The sequence below is a fragment of the Bidens hawaiensis genome, unplaced genomic scaffold (assembly GCF_021521415.1).
Source record: "Bidens hawaiensis isolate Kalapana, Puna unplaced genomic scaffold, B.hawaiensis_p1.1 tig00022579_1, whole genome shotgun sequence".
In the NCBI taxonomy this organism is placed as follows: domain Eukaryota; kingdom Viridiplantae; phylum Streptophyta; class Magnoliopsida; order Asterales; family Asteraceae; genus Bidens; species Bidens hawaiensis.
Window position 1 is genome coordinate 154,099 of NW_027493524.1, and position 18,478 is coordinate 172,576.

Sequence of the window (18,478 nt, forward strand, 5' to 3'; positions counted from 1 at the left end):
TCAAAAAATAATTTCTTGCATTTACACATTCTGACATTCTCACCAAATACATTTATTTATTTTTAATAACTAATTTTGTTTTTAAACTTGTTTAATTGAAATATAACAGAATAAGAATACATATATTACATAAACAAGTGAAATTTTATAATTTTAAAACATTACTTAAAACAAAAATGAAACACTATTTTCTATATCTTTTCAGAATATAAAAAACCTTTTCTGTTTTAGCAACTGGTTCCAAACCAGAAATGCATGCGATTTGGGAGTGAATTACATTCCTTATCTTAACCGACTGCTGAACAGCACGAGCGCTTGTTATGGTATCAATGTGTCATGTTAGTTGCAAAAAACAAATGTTAATTAGTCTTGGATTCTAATTTTACATCAGTGAAGTGACTGTTTTCTTGAATATCCTGCATTGCAAGATCATCATACTCCTCATCTGACTTCGTTGACTCCTCGTCAACTGACCCTTCAATCTGTGCATATAATAAATAAAATAATATTATCAAAAATAATCGAATATAATGGTTCAGACTTCAGACTATTCAGTGAATCTAGGATCGTAAGCAAACCAAACAAACACTCCAGTGTTCGTATTCATTCGTTTAAGTTTAACCTAACAAAAGAGCACAAACACTTAAACAAATAGATTTACTTGCTCGTGTTCATTTGTTAAGAACTATGTTAGTTCATTTGATAGATAAACATTAACAGCCATGCATGAAAAATGTATTAAAATATTCAAAAAAATGGTCTCAAAAGAAAAGACTGTTTACATAAAATTCATTTTCTTTGACATATGTTATAAAAAGTATTTAATATATATATATAATTAAATATATAGGGAGAGTTTCATTACAAAACACTATATTATTATGAAAGCACACACACAAAAAAAAAAAAAACTATTATTTCTTACATGCAATGTCTTAATATGTTTTATTTTTCATTTTTTAACGTTTGCATACGCGTGTCGGGGTATTGTAGAGAATATAACCTACACATGATTTGCACATGTGCATGTTGAGGTTTTATAAATAAACGAACTTTGTTTATACTTTTTGTAGATTATTAGAAAATATGAATAAACATTGCCGTTCAACCATTTTCTTTATGTTTTAAAACTATTTTTTTAAGATTGAAAATCAATTTGATTTACATTGTTCTTGTTCTAGTGTAGTGATTCATATTTTCTAACGTTCAAATGTTAAGAATTGCCTTTCAACCATTTTCTTTATGTTTTAAAACTTTTTTTAAGATTGAAAATGAATTGATTTATATTGTTCCTGTTCTCGCAAACAGTGTACTGAACATTTGAACGTTCATGAACAAAAGAGATGCCTGTTCAGTTTGTTCGTTTAAATAAACGAACGAAAATGTTGTTCATGTCCATTTGTTTACTAAATAAGGTACCATATAAAAATTCCCACCAAACGGTCCACTGGTTTACACTAAGTGAATAAACTGTACCTCTTCAAGCATATGTTCTTTGGCATCATCACTAAGATCGTCATCACTGTCAACCTCACGGGTATCATCTGCCTCTTCATCACTACCATAAACCGACATCTCTTCTTTCAACTAAACCATTATAATTTTATCAAACTAGCACACAAAAACGCCTTTTTGTTCAAATAAACAACAAAACAAAATAATAGCATACCTCTTTATCATGCCCTTCAGAGACCTTCGGCGAACTACAACATGAAGAATAATATTTACTACCATTATCCATAACCTCACCTCTGTCATCAACACTACTAGCCTGACTAGTACACCCGAGCTCACTCGGCCACGCACTAATCCCAAAATTACCAAACTGTAAGTTAACCAATTCCGTCTTTCCAACTTGCAACGGTCCATCCATCATAACAGCACCTAAACCATCATCAGCAGACCACGCTTTTGCAACCGACCCATCATTATTCAACAAAGCCATTAACCGCCTCGAAGAGCCTTGTCTTTGAATCAACTGAAACATTCCTTTAGACCCGAGTGAACTAGCGACACACTGGTTTCTATATTCTTCATCGACTACATAAACCGTGTTGGTGGCGGGGTCGTAAAGGTGGTCTCCTGCATCGAGTCTTCTTAAGCAGCTAAAAACTGTCGCGTGTATTGCAGCGACACTTTTGTCGACGTTTGTGTTATTTATTTTTGGGACTAGATGTTTGTCGGCTCGGTTGCATAGGTATTCTTGGATTGTTCTGATGTTTTTAATGTACTTTACGTATTTGTTTTTGGCAGGATCTAGAGTCATATATTTTGCACGAACCGCGAATCTTTCCATGTGTTTGTCTTCATTTGTTATGTATATCATGAATGGTATTATTGATGGGTGTTTCTTCATTAATCCCATCTGCAAATTATACCAAATATTGCATCAAACCTAAAATTTAGCCACATATCCAAGATCGAAACCAGAAGTAGCTAAACTGCATAAACGAACCGAACATTCAGTGAACAGTTCGTAAAACATTTGGCAGAAAGTTCGTTTACTTAATAAACAAACGAACATGAACACATGTCCCGTTCATTCATTTATGTTTGTGAAAGTCCGTTTATTTAGATTCGTTTATGTTCGTTCATTCATCTAACACTTAAATAAAAGGTTTTAGAAGTTTTGATAACAGTCCACGCAACTTCCGACCCGTTTATCATGTTTGACCCATCTGATCCATTTCCACTTATACTCATATTATTTACTTTACCCATTTGACCCATTAAAAATAAAGCAAAACACAAATCAACCGACTCATAACTAAAGGGATTGAATATTACATACCACAAAATTGAGACTCAAATGAACACCTTCCACAACAACAGATTCTTTCTGTTCTTCCCATGCGGTTATAAGTCGGTCAAGACTATCAATAACCATCTCACTCTGTGCCTTAAACCCCTCAATGGCCATTTGTTTAGGGCTAATCAAGTCAACTGTGGTCACACTAGAACCTTCCTTTGACTCAGGTTGACTTTTAGAACCTTCAAATACACCATCAACCTCTTTCTTAGCTTTTCTCTTGGCCTTAGCTTCTGAGACCGCTACCGGATCTAAATGTTCACCCGCATGATAAGTAGAAGACCACAAAAGTGGATTTTGACTTTCATCAACAAAGCTTCTCATCATGTGACGTATGGAATCTGTTGATATAACCGTAGTGATTCCTAATCTACTAGCCTGCAAATTATAAATTCTATTTAGTAACATATATTTATTAATGAAAAGTGCATATAGAGAAAGAAATGTAGATCAAGCTGCAAAAAAGATTAATTAAAACTAAGGCTTTAAATGCTAACTAAAAGAGAGTGTCTAAAAGTAACAAACTATCGTTTTCATTTGATTCAATTCAAAGTTTCAAACAATATATTTTTATCTCCCTAGTATAATAAAAACATTTTACTTTAATGATAATTTTTTTATATATAACTGTAATACTAATTATATATCTTATTAGGGTATCATTTGTATAACTAAAATTTAAGACGCAGTATCTTACATTGAGATTTAGTTCGTAACTTTATAATCTTAGATGCTATACGAAAAAAAAATTATAAGTTAAACATATAACGTGCCATATATAGAGTCAGTTATTGGTCGGCGTAAATTCGATACCAAATCTAAAGGCTTAATTTTTTAATATTTAAAACCGTTCATTTAGTTAGTTCAGTTTAAGTTAACTTATCTTTAGTTCATTGTACGGTTTGGTTTCGATTAATCCCATTGCTGACCAAATTTTTGTGTTAGCACCTGACAAGTTATATTTCTTTGTTCTTTTCCATATTATTTGACTTAACGCAACATATAGCATTTCACGTACTTTAAATGTGAATTAGTTATAATATTGATATTTCTTATTTACTATAGTAATACGCTAATGTTATATAAGCAAGATGGATATACCAGCAAAGCCGACAAGGTAGATTTGCCACACCCACTGGTACCACATAGTAAGACAGTAACCGATCCCTTCCTTTCACGAATTCTGAAAAATGAAGGTAAAAGTATTTAATCTGTAATATAGGATGAATAATCTTATAAAAGTAAACAAATATATAAGTTACAAATACCTGCAGGCTAAAACAAAATCAGCTCTCTGATTGGGACCAACATACTTGTATTCAGACAGGGCATCACATACAACATCTATAAACCTCTTCCTTTTAATAACAACTGCTGTGCGTTTCATGTAAGATTCAAAAGGTTTACCATCTTCCTCTGAAACCATACGATTGCTAACATTCATCTTATCAGACTGATTATCAATGTTTTCACAACTGTTTTCTTTCAGAGGATGAACTTTTAAAAGATCCTTTCCCCATTGAATCACATCTATATCAGTCCTACTGTCCTCTAAGCATTTCTTTCTCATGATTTCAAAAACCCTTTGACTAATCTGTAAGAAAATGGAATCATATTCATTGTAGGACTATAAAACAATAGATCACCATATGCAGGTAACAGCATTGCAATTAGAAAGCCAAAATTAGTGCTGTAAACGAACCGAACGTCCGGTAGGAAGTTTGTTTATGTTCATTCGTTTGATAAATGAACGAACATGAACAAGGAATTTTTTTTCGATTAACTAAATGAACAAACACGAACAAAGCCCATGTTCATTCAATTGTGTTCGTTTACGTCATTAATATTTGTTCATTAAAGGTTTTTAATACTTTTCAATGACTTTTCTAATCTTATCATATAGATGTAAGCAAAGTTCTATGATATAAAACAAAATATACATAAGTATTATGTGATTAACTTATATGTAAAATTAGGATATGAACATGAATGTTAAATAAACATCTACACAAACTTGATACTTGATAGCCAGACTGAACTGTTGACACTAACCATTCTCAGTTAACCAAATCAAATAAAACATTGTTTATGTTCATTTGTGTTCGTCATCCGTTCACGAACAATTCCATTTCCTTAATAAACGAACACAAACAAGAAATTTTATTCAGTTAGCTATCCATGAACCATTAGCTTGTCCGATAAAATCTTAACGGGCGTGTCGAACACGTGTTTGGGTTAGTTTACAGCCGTTGCCAGTATCAAGTGAAAAACTAGATGCTCTAAAGTAAGTATCTATGAGAATCAGGTTGCATCCTAGTAGTATAATACAGAATGAAGAATAATATTCAACGCAATAGCAGGATTTCATACGGATCATGACTAATTTCACATAAACAAGACAGAATCATATCAAATCTGAATCTAATTTCGGTATATAATTTACAATTTGAAATTAGAAGAAGAAATTTGTTAGGTTAATAAACAAACCTTGAAGGCGTGACGTGCTTTACATCCCATCAGCTGTAGAGTGGTTTGAAGAACAGGACGAGTGTATCTGAATGACGATTCTTCATCTGCTTCTGATTCATCATCTTCTACTAGTATGTAGAGCAATTTATCCACCTCCGTCATTTGCTTAATTAGTCTATAAACCCTAGCAAATTGTTCATTATTATTGTTTTATAAACAATTCAAAACGAAATGAATCAAAGACGTTTCAAACTTTGCAACGAGGATTAGAATTGCTTACGTGGAAGCCTGGGTTATAATATAAATGGAGTGAGTTAGGGTTCAGAAGAAAGGAGGTATGAATAATCGCCATTTGAGTAACGTGATATCGTCATTCATCGGCCACTTGCGGTTGCATCACCACCGTCAACAATCCAAAGAGTTGTTGTCTCTTGACTTTGACTGCTTTCAATCTATTGCCTCCTTTGACTATGGTATGGCTTTTTATAAGATTTTAGTAATTCTGAATTTCAGATAGTTAAATAATATTTTCAAATTTGTGATTTTCATATGTGTAGTTGATTTCATTTGCAGTTAAATTCGACCTTACTAATCTCGTTAGTATGATCGTTAAATCTATCAGCGTACCCCTCGCATGAGCGGCAATTTTGTTCTTTTTATCATCAAATAAACCCCAACCCTAATTGCAAGCCCCTCGCTTGAGAGGCTAAGGTGTGTCTGGAAAAAAAAGACAAAATTGACCCTCACGTGAGGGGCACGCTGATGGGTTTAACGATCATACTTACTGGGATTGGGTTTAATTGCAAGTAAATGAAACCACATGAACGAAAACCGCATATTTGAACAAACCATAAAGTTAGGGTTTATAGAAAATCGGAGTTTACTCTTCTTTTTAACTGTCAACGAATACTATAAATGACTACCAACTAAGCTCACCACATCGGCCATCAACATACACTCGTTTTTCGATCTGTGAAAAACATTCACCTAACGTCAATGCCCGTGAACACTCGCCCGAATGCACGACAGGGATACAACCATTGAAAACGACATACTCGTCTAGTTTCTCATCATCACACTAGTGCCTCAGAAACTAAATTGTAGGGAAATGAATCAAACTTGGGTCACATAGAATACCACTTACAAGATACCAAATGTGTATTTCTTTTCCCTATATTCATTTTTACCTTTTTATTAAATTAATTATTTCAGATTACATAAAAGAAAGGTTGATACAAGCATCATACTTGTACGGTACTTGTGCACTAGGAGTTTCGCATTCAGGTTTGTGGCGTGGAGGATTTACATATGTGACGAGGAGAACGGGTGTGGAAAAGTGTGGCTATGAACACGAGGGAGTCAAGAATATGATAGTGGAAGGAGACATGGGGTAAGGCAAAGTGGCAAACCCATCTAGCCATAAGCAGTTCACGAAAGTGGAGACTGAAGTTCATTTGACCTAGCGTTATTTCATGTGTGAATCCACTACTAGTTTACATGTTAAATTAGTTTGTAAATAATCAAAAAAATAAAATCAAATAAAAGTATATTAAGCGGGCATTAATTAAAAAAGAGAGAATAACCACTTTCTCTAGTGGTATATCTTTATGCATGCTTAAAATATTTTAAGTTTAAATTAAACGTTCTGTTTGGTTTTTTTTAAGAGTAAAGTGTCATTTTCATTCTTATGGTTTGGCAAATAATGCGATTTTAGTTCAAAAAATTTATTTTTTGTATATGGACCCTTCACGTTTCCCAGTTCTTACCAATTACATTCAAATCACTAACTTAGTTAAATTTAATCGTTAAGTCATGGTTAGGCATGTCTTTTCACTATTTCTTTATTATAATACTTATTTTAGTGAACTGCGGTTTTCATCCTTGTGGTTTGTCCAAATCTGCGATTTTAGTCCAATAGTTTCAAGTTTGCAATGTTCGTACTTGTAGTTTCATTTCACTTGCAATCAAACCTGAACTTATTAATCTTGTTAATTTTGGTCGTTAATCCATTTGCGTGCCCCTCACGTGTCGACCAGGTTTGTCATTTCTCTCCCTAAATAAACTTTAGTCCTAATCCGCAAGCCCCCTCACGTGAGGGGCTGTGGTGTATTTGTGGAAAAAGAAACAAAACTGCCTATCACGTGAAGGGCACATTGATGGGTTTAACAACCAAACTTAACGATATTAGAAAATTCGGGTTTAATTGCAAGTGAAATGAAACTATAGGAAAGAAAATTGCAAATTTGAAACTACTTGACTAAAACTGCAAACTTAGACAAACTAGAGGGATGAAAACCGCAGTTCACTAAAATAAGTATTATAAATTTATAATAAATAAATGGTGAAAAGACATGTCTACCCCTGACTTAACGATTAAATTTAACGGGGTTAGTAATTTGGATGTAATTGGCCAGAACTGGGAATGTGGAGGGTCCATATGCAAAAAAATATATTTATTGGACTAAATTTGCATTATTTACTAAACCACAAGGACTGGTACTTTACTCTTTTTTATTAGTGCTTGGTTATGTGTAGGAAGGTAAAATATAAATCAAACGGTACAATATTTTGGGTGGATATGGTGGCTCAATGAAGGAAACTGAGATCTCTAATTCGATACTGAGAGGTCCGCATTTTACCACCAATGGGTCTTCGGGCGAACGAGTTTTCTCCGGAACTGGAGATAACTTAGAGGAGCTTAAGCCTTAAGGGTTTCGTACGTCTGGATTGGGCCAGTTGGTGGTGGCCTTTTGCTATTAGGTCACGTTATACGAAGCCTGCACATAGTATCTAGATATTCTATGTTTGTTGACCGTTTAAATATAAAATATTACTAAGGACTTTATGCCTTTTGTTGAGTCCCTCGATACTTATGTGAGCAATGGCTTTTTTAATTTTAAATTAAAATGAAGTTAACAGATTAGATAATTCATTAAAGCTCTTTATAATTTATTTACGACCACCTAACAAAAGTCTACATGCACGTTCGATTATGTTAAGTGAATCATTTATAAAATCAGCTTTATTCCATTTTTGCTTTATAACTTTATCCTCTTTTGACATATTTAAGAAAAATATTGTTATACGCCAAAGGAAAAAAGTTTAATAATTCTATATAATTTACGAAATAACCAGAAGGTGACGATTGTGACTACTCAAATCGAAAAATGGACATGAGTGGACCACTCCTAGTCCTAGCATCGAATTTTCTCTTTTTATTGATTATTATTCCCCATCATATTGCAGGGATGTAAACAACTCAATAAAAAGGTTTTCAAGAAAATACATCTTTTTGGATTCTGGAATCTTGAGAACTGAAGTAAAAATTACTTTTTATGATTCTTTGTTGAAAGGTTTATTTTCTAAATTAAAGTAATCAATACAAGACATTAAGGTTAAAAACATCTACTATTGGACTTACATTAGCTAATCTTATTTTGAGTTTATTGTCAGAGTTACTTCTCAGACTCCGTGTGGCGCCCGAAGGCCAGCCAATCGGTCCGCTCATGATCAGGGTCTCCTGTTTCGTTCCGCCTTGGACTCGTTAGGCGAGCGGCAACAACTCACTACCAGTGATGTGTTCGTCGTGCAAGCACGAGTAGGCATGTATGTGTCCTTTCCCGGTGAAGTCCAGGACGAACCAACAAACCCAAGCGTTTCAACACAAATCAAACATCTCGATCTTCAAATATTTGGTCCGTGACATTATGCCTAAAAACTACTTTTATTAGCCTATTTTTAGTATTTTTATTTTGCGACTTCAGTTATATATTTTTTTTAAGTTTGTTATTAAGTTTTGCTCATCAAGGTTTTTAAACTCAGTGGATTATTTGTAAGACTAAGTTTTGCTAATAAGCAATTTTGGACTAGTTTTTTTCTATGTTTTATCATTTTTAGGTGTTGTACTTTATCGGGTTCGGGTCAAATAACGAATCAAAATCCTTCACTTTTAAAAACAGGTTGGGTTAAAGTCACATAATTAAGAGGGTTTATGCATTTTTATAGCAATATGGAGCATATTTCAACTCAACTATCACCTCTTAGCTGTTATTCTTGATAATAAAAATACACAATTATAATCAATAATCATTGCCATTAGTATTCCGAATCTTATGCTAGTACTCTCCATGAAAATTTTATTACCTAATAATCTATAAGAGAGGGAGAGAGAGAGAGAGAGAGAGAAGAGTGAAGTCTCAATACGGTCGGGTTGCAGTTGACCCGATAACACTACAAATTACTTCACTCATACAGTAAGACCTTGTGGTGCAGCAGCTACAGGCGCTTTTGGCTTAGGCTTTTCAACCACGATGGCTTGTGTGGTTAGAACCATTCCCGCGACTGAAGCCGCGTTTTGCAAACCGCATCTAGTCACCTTTGCGGGATCAATAACTCCAGACTCCACCAAATTCTCATACTTATCGGTCATTGCATTATAACCCATATCCCATTCACTCTCCTTAACCTTCTCCACCACCACCTCACCTTCAACTCCCGCATTTTGAGCTATCAGAGCAGCCGGTGCCACCAGTGCCTGTAAAAAAAACAAACCAAAATAACCAATCCGTAACCGAAATAACCAAACCCAGTCCAAAACCAGTGGTTTGGTTTTATGGTTTTTAAAAAAACCGAACTTGCGGTTCAGTTTCGGTTTTGCATGTACTGAAAAAAACAAACCAAACCAACCCGTATAAATCGACTTTTTTTATCGAGTTTTTGGAGTATAACATTTATTTTTGATGTTAAGGTAGTTATGAAAAATTAATAAATGGTGTAGCCAAAAATTTTAGGCCAAAATGTTTAATAATAAAAAAAACAACTTTTATTATTTAAATTTAGATTGTAACTTTCATTTTTTTATGTTAAGTAATTTATAAAAAATTAATAAATAGAGTAACCCAAAAAATTCAGGCCCAAATGTATCAACAAAAAAATTAGACACGGTTTCTGGCCCAAGTTCATTATTAAGGGCAGGGCATCTTTTACGGAAAAAAATTTTCAAGCCCAAATGCCAAGACCGAAAAACAGAAACTGAGTTGAATAAGCCTGACTCCCAAAAACCCCAAAACCGAACGGTTTTCAGACCGAATTTCCGGTTTATGGTTCGGTTTGAGCCCAAAACCGATGTGACCCCTAATTAATAGACCAAACCAACCGTTAAGGTACATGACTTGCCTTTTGAATAATGTCAGCACCTAACCGCTCATCAGCATCCTCAAGTGTGTCCTTGATGGCAGGAACAAGTGTTGAAAGATGAACAAACGCAGCACCGCCACCAGGAACTATACCTTCTTCAATGGCAGCAAACGTCGCGTTTTTAGCATCTTCAATACGTAGCTTGCGGTCTTCTAATTCGGTTTCGGTTGCAGCACCAACTTTAATAACCGCAATTCCACCCGACAATTTGGCGATTCTTTCTGATAATTTCTCAGTGTCGTACACGGAATCTGTTTCGTATAATTCCTTTTTTATCTGAGCAATTCTGGATTGTATCTCGTCCTTTGTTGCTGCGTCAGCAATGATGGTTGTAGAATCTTTGCTGACTGTGATCTTCCTCGCGGTACCGAGTTGCTCCACGGTGGCGTTCTCAACCAGCAAACCCAAATCACTGGCTAGATACTCGGCCCCTGTTATAACCACAATATTAATAAAAATGCTGGTTAAAATGAAATGAGGTTGAATAGGTCAAATGATCAAAAGTATTGCAAAGCCTTATTTGTAAATCATTATGCATAAAACCTCCAACATCATTTAACAAAAAATAGAGAAATGTATAAACGAGCCAATCCACTCGTGAGCTCATTGCCTTGCTAAAAGCTCAAACCAACCTAAACTTAAATAAGCTCGAGCCTAAAGCTTGTATAATAAACGAGCCCAAGCATGTGCTTCACTTATCGATCTCAAGCTGACTCCCAAGCTAAACGATCCTATTATCTATGTAAGCTTTATATAATATATTACATATATATAAATATGTATTACTATATATAGAATTATGATCAATATAACTAAATAATATACATTATATTACACATATATATTATACTTAAAATATACATCAAAATACTTAAAGGTGTATACAAATTCACTAATAAATAACAAATGAGCAAAGCTTGAGCCTGAAAACTACTCACGAGCCGAGCTAGGGTAGGTTAAACGAGCCAAGTTAGAGCCTAGTCGACTTCAGCATGGCTTGGCTAGTTTACACTCCTATCGAAACTACTTATAGAGGTCAACTAGTACCGTATCCATTTTCGTTTATATCAAATATAACTAAATATATAGTGAATGATGAAAATTGCTTTCAGTTTTCAGGCCATTCGATATTCGGAAATAAAAATATTTAAGAAACCAAAGATTATATCAGTTATCCAAGTCTTTTTTTTCAGAATTTTGGTATTAAATGAAACAGGATGCATATTTGGGTGACCTCCTTGTACATTATCTTTCAAAAATTAAATTATTATTGAAATAGTATCCTTCTGTAATCATATTCAACATACTAATTGTATAAAATACATAAACGTGCATCAAATAGGCTGGTTTTTTTTATCCATTACCTGACCCTCGGACCTGCCCAAATTACAAAAGAAACCAACTGTACCTGTCACAATGGCAATATCTTGAAGTAAAGCCTTTCTCCTCTCACCAAAACCAGGTGCTTTAATGGCTGCAACGTTAATAATACCACGCAGCTTGTTCACAACAAGTGTAGCCAAAGCCTCACCCGTTATATCCTCAGCAATAATCAGCAAAGGGGCTCTCAATTGAGTTGTCTGTTCCAATATTGAAATTATTTCCTTTATAGAAGATATCTTCTGGTCTGTAACAAGAACCCTCGCGTTCTCAAATTCAACCAGTAGTTTCTCTGGGTTGGTAACAAGTTGTGGGGAGACGTATCCTCTATCAATCTGCAATATCCCAATAAAATATTATCAAACACACAACAATTAAACGTAAATTATTAGTTTAAAACTAATTGATAATACAAACCTCCATCCCTTCTTCAACATCAACAGTTGTCTCAAAAGAGGATGATGACTCGATAGACAAGACACCGTCGGGTCCAACCTTGTCAATAGCATCAGCAATCATGGTTCCAATGATGTCATCATTTCCAGCAGAGATTGAAGCAATGGCTTTAAGCAGAATTCAAGAATTCAATCAGAATATGAGAAAATCTAATGCAAAACTAGTGGTGACAGTCGTATCGGGTTGGAGTGCGACCCAAAAACAACCCATATTTTTATTCGTGTCAAAAAAAACATCAACCCACCCTAACCCGAACATATCTAAAATTGTATAACCCAAACACATCTCGTTTAATCCATTTATCTAAATGTGTCAAACAAGCTTGCACAACAAGCAAGTTGTAAATGTGTTAATCAGGTTGGTTATGGTGAGTCATAAACAAGTTGATGGGTCAACATGTAAAGTAAACGGGTTATAAAGTCAACTAGAACATGACCCGTTTAACTAAACACATCAACCCAAACACGGCCCTTTTTAGGGTTAGACATGCCAACTCACCTCTATGCAAAACCGAGTACAGAAATCATGTTACCTTTAATGTCATCACGGCCTTTCACAGCCCTGGCTCTCTTCTCCAGCTCCTCAACTAAACCCAATACCGTCTTATCAATACCTTTCTTCAATGACACCGGGTTAGCACCGGAGGTGACACTTAGAAGCCCAAGTTTAATAATCTCACGGGCAAGAACCGATGCGGTGGTGGTACCGTCACCAGCTGAGTCATTAGTTCTACTTGCAACCTCTCTGATAAGAGCAGCACCAGCATTTTCCATGGCATGAGGTAGTTCAATAGCTCTGGCTATTGTTACTCCATCATTAACCACCTTCGGGGCACCATATTCATCTAAAACAACATTCCTTCCTAACCATTCAAAATTTCAAATACTTGATGAATATTCTCAGCAAATCACACAGTTCCAAAAAGTTTTGAAAATTGAAATATAATGATGGATTTAGCCCTAACAAACCAACCATGGTATTAGAACCTTATATATAAGTTAGTTAGCCGGTTAGTGCAGTTCACACTTGTAGATTTATGTTATCTATATCCAGTGATTTCTATTCATTCAGCTCAACACACTCATTGAGAGTTAGTTACATACTTGATTAAGTTGGTATACACAGTTTTATTAGTTAGTTAGTTAGTTAGTCAATTAGTTAAGTTCACCCGTGTACTTTCCTGTTATGTACGCATTACTGATTGTACATTTAGTAGTTTGTGCTCTAGCCTCCTATACATCTAGGGTTACGCATTCTTATTCATTCAACTCGATACACTCATATAGAGTTAGTTACATAGTGATTGATTTAGCCCTAACAAACTAACCACATTATTAGGGTCTTATATATGAGTCAGTCAGTCAGTTAGTTAGTTAGTTAGAGCAGTTCACTTCACACTAGTACATTTCTGTTATGTATCCATTAGTAATTGTACATTTAGTCGGTTTATAAATGTTAATTATGAATCACTAGATACCTCTAGGGCCAAGAGTAAGTCCAACAACGTCTGCAAGTTTATCGATACCGGCCTGCATAGCGGCTCTCGAACGCTGATCAAACGCAATATCTTTAGCCGAAGCACGAATCGCAAACCGCCTATTATTAGATTGCCTCGTCTTCTGAGCAGTCTGCAACTGACCAATCCTCCTACTACTTCCATTAATCAAATTGCCCTAAAATATCCAAAATAAACACAATTAGCACATGTGTGAAAGAGTAATTGAAATAATATACACGATACCTTGGTGTGTGAAGAGAGGATTGAAGGTGTGGATATAGCATTAGCAGACGCCATTGAAGATGATATTGCGTGCTTTGGTTATGGATAAGGAGATGGTTATTGAAGAGGTGGTCCAGCAGAGCCCAGTTGGACCCGCAAGACTCACCTTAAACAGGGAAGTCTGCGCAGAGACCAACTGGATCTGCAGAACCAACCATGCTCAGAGACGTGACGTCCTTACGCGCAGTACGCAAGCTGGTCCCGCAGGAAATGCCTCCCAATGGTGAAGGACTCCGCCTGTCCCCGCAGCCTCGGATACAAGCCATTAGGGAAGGCCACCCGCGCAGCATGGCTACACGCACAAGGCACTTAGCTCTCGATCATTCAGTGTCACCTGAAGGAATGAGCCAAGCCGGGAGCAATCCCGCACAGAGGCGGGAGGGGGAATACTCCCGCCCAAATAAGCCAGTCCGTATACTGAAGGATCTTTTACTGTACCTGACGAGGTATGGGCGAAAGATCTGATCAGAGATACGACAGCTCACTGATACAGTATGACGAGCAGCATGCTCCTGTACTGTATCACTATTAGTCGCTGCCTACTCACCAACTACTGTCATACCACGTGCATAGCCGGCAGTTGGTGGAAAGGGAATAGTACGCAGCAGGCCTGGTCACTATCAGCCGCTGCCTACCCACCAACTACCAGCAGGGCACGTGCGTAGGCTACTGTTGATGAACAGGAACACTGTAGCAGCCGGCCATACCTCCTTGGAAACCTAACTTCGGCTATAAATACCCCAAATGGTATGATCATCTGAACACATTACACTATCACGTTATCATCATAATATACCTGATATCTGCTCTAGCAATCTCTTAATATACTTTTATATTTAAAGAGCAATCTAGTCTGATTCTCACGCCGGAGGGTGGTCACAAGGAGGAACCCCCCCTTCTCAGTGACGAGCTCACGGTGTCTGTTTTGCAGGTTATCAGAAGAACCATCTTCCAAGGGTCTAACCCCTCGTGGGAAACATCTATCTAACCCCCAGGTTACCAGTAATCTGCCCGGGGTCCGGTTAGTGTTTCTTCATTGGCGCCATCCGTGCATAAAGCTAGAACTACAATTTTCTCCAGTTTTTTCAAACTTTTACAAAGATGGTTAGAGAAATTCCGGTAACCACAACCCCAGCTACTAGGGGGAATACCGGCAACACAGTTTTTACGAACACTACCCCGGCTACCGAAGCCGGGGCAAGTGAAGTAAATTTTACGAACACTACCCCACTTACCAAAGCTGGGGCAAGTGCAGTAAATGATCGCCTACTGGGATCCACCGATACTCAGTTTGAGAAACGAAGACTCCCCCGCCAGACTCTCGATGAAGTTAAGGCATGGGCGGAGGCACGACAAAAAGAATTCCAGGCTGAGTTGGACGAACGCTTGCGTTCCGTGCAACAGGCCGACGAATTCGAGTACTGGGAGGATGACTCGGAGGAATCCGACTCCGACGCGAACCCTCGCCATAGGGCAAAAGGGAAGCGTAAGGAAACGGAATCCCAACCGAAAAGGCATTTTGGACAAGCCTTCAAACCAAAAAGCACAGGTGGAAGTCCACGAGACTTCTCCAAAACGTTCAGACCAAACGTTGCAAATGCAGGAATGTCCAAGTTTGCAAGGGACATTGCGGAAGCAATCGCCCCAAAGAGTGCCAAACAAATGCCTAACATAGGCACATATGACGGTTTATCTGATCCAGACGATCATTTGAACAGGTTCATAGCGGGGGCAACCGTCAGCAATTGGACGGAACCCACGTGGTGCTACATGTTCCAAATGACGCTTGTTGGGGCTGCTAGAGCTTGGTTTGATCGTCTACCGGTCAACCACATCTACGACTGGGCAGACTTCCAACAGAAGTTTAGCCAACACTTCAGCCAGCAACGGAAGTATACCGAGGAGCAATGGACAATCCTCAAATGCTTACGAGAGGAAGATGAATCTCTGCCAAACTTCATCACTCGCTTCAACTCAAAGAAGCTAAGTTTGGGCAATATCAGCGAAGACCTTGTTCGCGCTGCCTTCATCCAGGGCGCACATGACCCAGAGCTCATCCGCACCCTAACGGGTAAAGATGGCATGCCATCCACATGGGATGATATCATGACAGCAGCAAAACGCTATGCGGAAACAGAGAAGCAACTGGGTAAAGATCTCCTACAGAGCACACACCTCTACACTCAGAAGACGAGAGAAGACAACGTCCTCACCGCCAGACTAAATAAAAAGCGAAAGCTAGGCATTTGGCAGTCAAGGGTAAACTTTGACACCTCATCCGGCTTGCAACATCGAGTGGGCGGAAGGGATAATGTACAGTCGCACCGGAACTCCAGATGGACGCCACTCACCAAAAGCGTCACTGAGATATTCGCCACTGAAGAGCTCCCATGGCCAAAGCCTCCAATAATCCGACATCGTCACGATGCTGATCGGAGCAAATACTGTGACTTCCACAAGACAAAAGGCCACAACACTGAAGAATGCATAGACGTAAAGGACATGGTCGAAGCATTTGTCAGAGATGGGACGCTCGCGCACCTCGTGGCACAATAAAGGCTGAGCAGGCGGGTGCGTATAGAACCTCAGCTGGGGAAGACACGAATCAATTCCAGCTTCAAAATCGAGACTACATGCTGCGTAAAGAACGAGATCCCGAACCAGGTGCATATCGGCTCGATGGCACTCCCATCCCAACATGGAAGGGAGCTCATTTACACAGTCTGCATGTAAATCAATTCCAATTTGTAAAGAAAAGGCCAAGAGCCACTTCTAATGGAAATGATTCTCTTTAAGAACATCGAAGCTGATGATTTTACATTCATACTTTTCTGAACACTAATATGCCGGTTTTCACCGCATAATTACGTGAAGTCATTGCATGGGAAGGCGGTCCTACCCGCACGAACCCAATAACGTGACAAACCTTCACGCAGGTCAGTTTGGGAAAAAGTTCAGCACCCAAAAATGAAAGTGCCGGTCTATTCGCATGAATCATTAAAGGAAACTGAATAATAACCTATCAACAACCGCGCGTCGAACGGTTAAACTATGCAACACTGGTGACGGCGTTCACATTACGTGAAGTCGTTGCGTGGGAAGGCGGTCCTACCTACACGAACCCAATAACTTGACAAACCTTCACGCAGGTCAGTTGAAGGGGAAGAGTTCAATTATCCTATTAAATGAAAGTGCCAGTCTATCCGCATGAATCATGAAAGGAAACCGAACACTAACCTATCGACAACCGCGCGTCGAACGGTTCAAAACAAAATTCTTAAAGGATAAGGAAAACCTACACGCAGGTCAGATAAGGATAAAGTTTTGCCATCCTACTAAGTGCAAGTGACGGTTCTACCCGCACAATCACGAAAGAGGAAGCAAGACTTCCTGTTATCAACCACGTTCAAAGGTTAACTTATCCTCAAAAGGTGAGAAAAACCTACACGCAGGTCAGATAAGGGTAAAGTTTTGCCATCCTACTAAGTGCAAGTGACGGTTCTACCCGCACAATCACGAAAGAGGAAGCAAGACTTCCTGTTATCAACCACGTTCAAAGGTTAACTTATCCTCAAAAGGTGAGAAAAACCTACACGCAGGTCAGATAAGGGTAAAGTTTTGCCATCCTACTAAGTGCAAGTGACGGTTCTACCCGCACAATCACGAAAGAGGAAGCAAGACTTCCTGTTATCAACCACGTTCAAAGGTTAACTTATCCTCAAAAGGTGAGAAAAACCTACACGCAGGTCAGATAAGGGTAAAGTTTTGCCATCCTACTAAGTGCAAGTGACGGTTCTACCCGCACAATCACGAAAGAGGAAGCAAGACTTCCTATTATCAACCACGTTCAAAGGTTAACTTATCTTAATGCCTTAGAAATTTCGAAAAGGAAAACCTACACGCAGGTCAGATGAAGGTTAAAGTTTAGCCATCCTACCAAGTGCAAGTGACGGTTCTACCCGCACAATCACGAAGGAGGAAGCGAAACTTTAACACATTATCAACCACGTTCAAAGGTTCTTATTCTAAACACTTGGAAAATCTTCAGACCCTTAATACGGGTCGTCAAGGTGTACCACCCTTGGATGCACCTCCAGGTATAGAAGGTCATCAGGCGGTCCACATGGGGCTCGATGCCCAAAATCCGGCACACCCACTCAAAATGGCGAATCTTGGCGATCGCCATGGGGTGCAGCTCGGTCAAATGAACACCGTGCCTCTCAAGGACACGGTAAACAAATTTTGTCAACGGGAATCTAAGATTCCCATAGACAAAAAATGCAGCATAAACCCCGATCTTGCCTCTGGGGACATCATACACGGTCTGGTGGGATTCAGGAAACTCAGGCTCGAGATGATCGAGCATGAACTTCCTGACAACATACCGG

The 18,478-nt window shown here is 37.9% G+C and overlaps 2 protein-coding genes across 2 annotated transcripts; both read right to left on the reverse strand.

Moving 5' to 3' along the window:
* Positions 1-299: 299 nt before the first annotated feature.
* On the reverse strand, positions 300-5,667 carry LOC143565910 (P-loop NTPase domain-containing protein LPA1 homolog 1-like). Its single transcript, XM_077052743.1, has 8 exons — positions 5,559-5,667; positions 5,297-5,462; positions 4,078-4,403; positions 3,911-3,992; positions 2,792-3,187; positions 1,670-2,365; positions 1,477-1,587; positions 300-482 (listed from the first exon to the last, which is right to left on the reverse strand). Exons 2-8 carry the CDS (start codon positions 5,438-5,440, stop codon positions 360-362), a joined length of 1,878 nt encoding a protein of 625 aa, XP_076908858.1. The 5' UTR covers positions 5,441-5,462; positions 5,559-5,667; the 3' UTR covers positions 300-359.
* Positions 5,668-9,448: 3,781 nt separating this feature from the next.
* LOC143565911 (ruBisCO large subunit-binding protein subunit alpha-like) lies at positions 9,449-14,110 on the reverse strand. Its single transcript, XM_077052744.1, has 7 exons — positions 14,052-14,110; positions 13,788-13,983; positions 12,843-13,172; positions 12,272-12,417; positions 11,883-12,189; positions 10,454-10,905; positions 9,449-9,812 (listed from the first exon to the last, which is right to left on the reverse strand). Exons 1-7 carry the CDS (start codon positions 14,103-14,105, stop codon positions 9,525-9,527), a joined length of 1,773 nt encoding a protein of 590 aa, XP_076908859.1. The 5' UTR covers positions 14,106-14,110; the 3' UTR covers positions 9,449-9,524.
* Between the last annotated feature and the right edge of the window lie 4,368 nt (positions 14,111-18,478).

What these genes read in the sequence shown, in the direction of transcription:
- LOC143565910 (XM_077052743.1), bottom strand. Translation starts at nt 5,440, where the DNA reads ATGACGGAGGTGGATAAATTGCTCTACATACTAGTAGAAGATGATGAA. An exon ending in GATTTTGTTTTAGCCTGCAG is followed by an intron (nt 3,993 to 4,077) that starts GTATTTGTAACT and finishes TTCATTTTTCAG; the next exon opens with AATTCGTGAAAGGAAGGGAT. An exon ending in ATTTGAGTCTCAATTTTGTG is followed by an intron (nt 2,366 to 2,791) that starts GTATGTAATATT and finishes TATAATTTGCAG; the next exon opens with ATGGGATTAATGAAGAAACA.
- LOC143565911 (XM_077052744.1), bottom strand. Translation starts at nt 14,105, where the DNA reads ATGGCGTCTGCTAATGCTATATCCACACCTTCAATCCTCTCTTCACAC. An exon ending in ACTTACTCTTGGCCCTAGAG is followed by an intron (nt 13,173 to 13,787) that starts GTATCTAGTGAT and finishes TTGAATGGTTAG; the next exon opens with GAAGGAATGTTGTTTTAGAT. An exon ending in ATGTTGAAGAAGGGATGGAG is followed by an intron (nt 12,190 to 12,271) that starts GTTTGTATTATC and finishes GGGATATTGCAG; the next exon opens with ATTGATAGAGGATACGTCTC.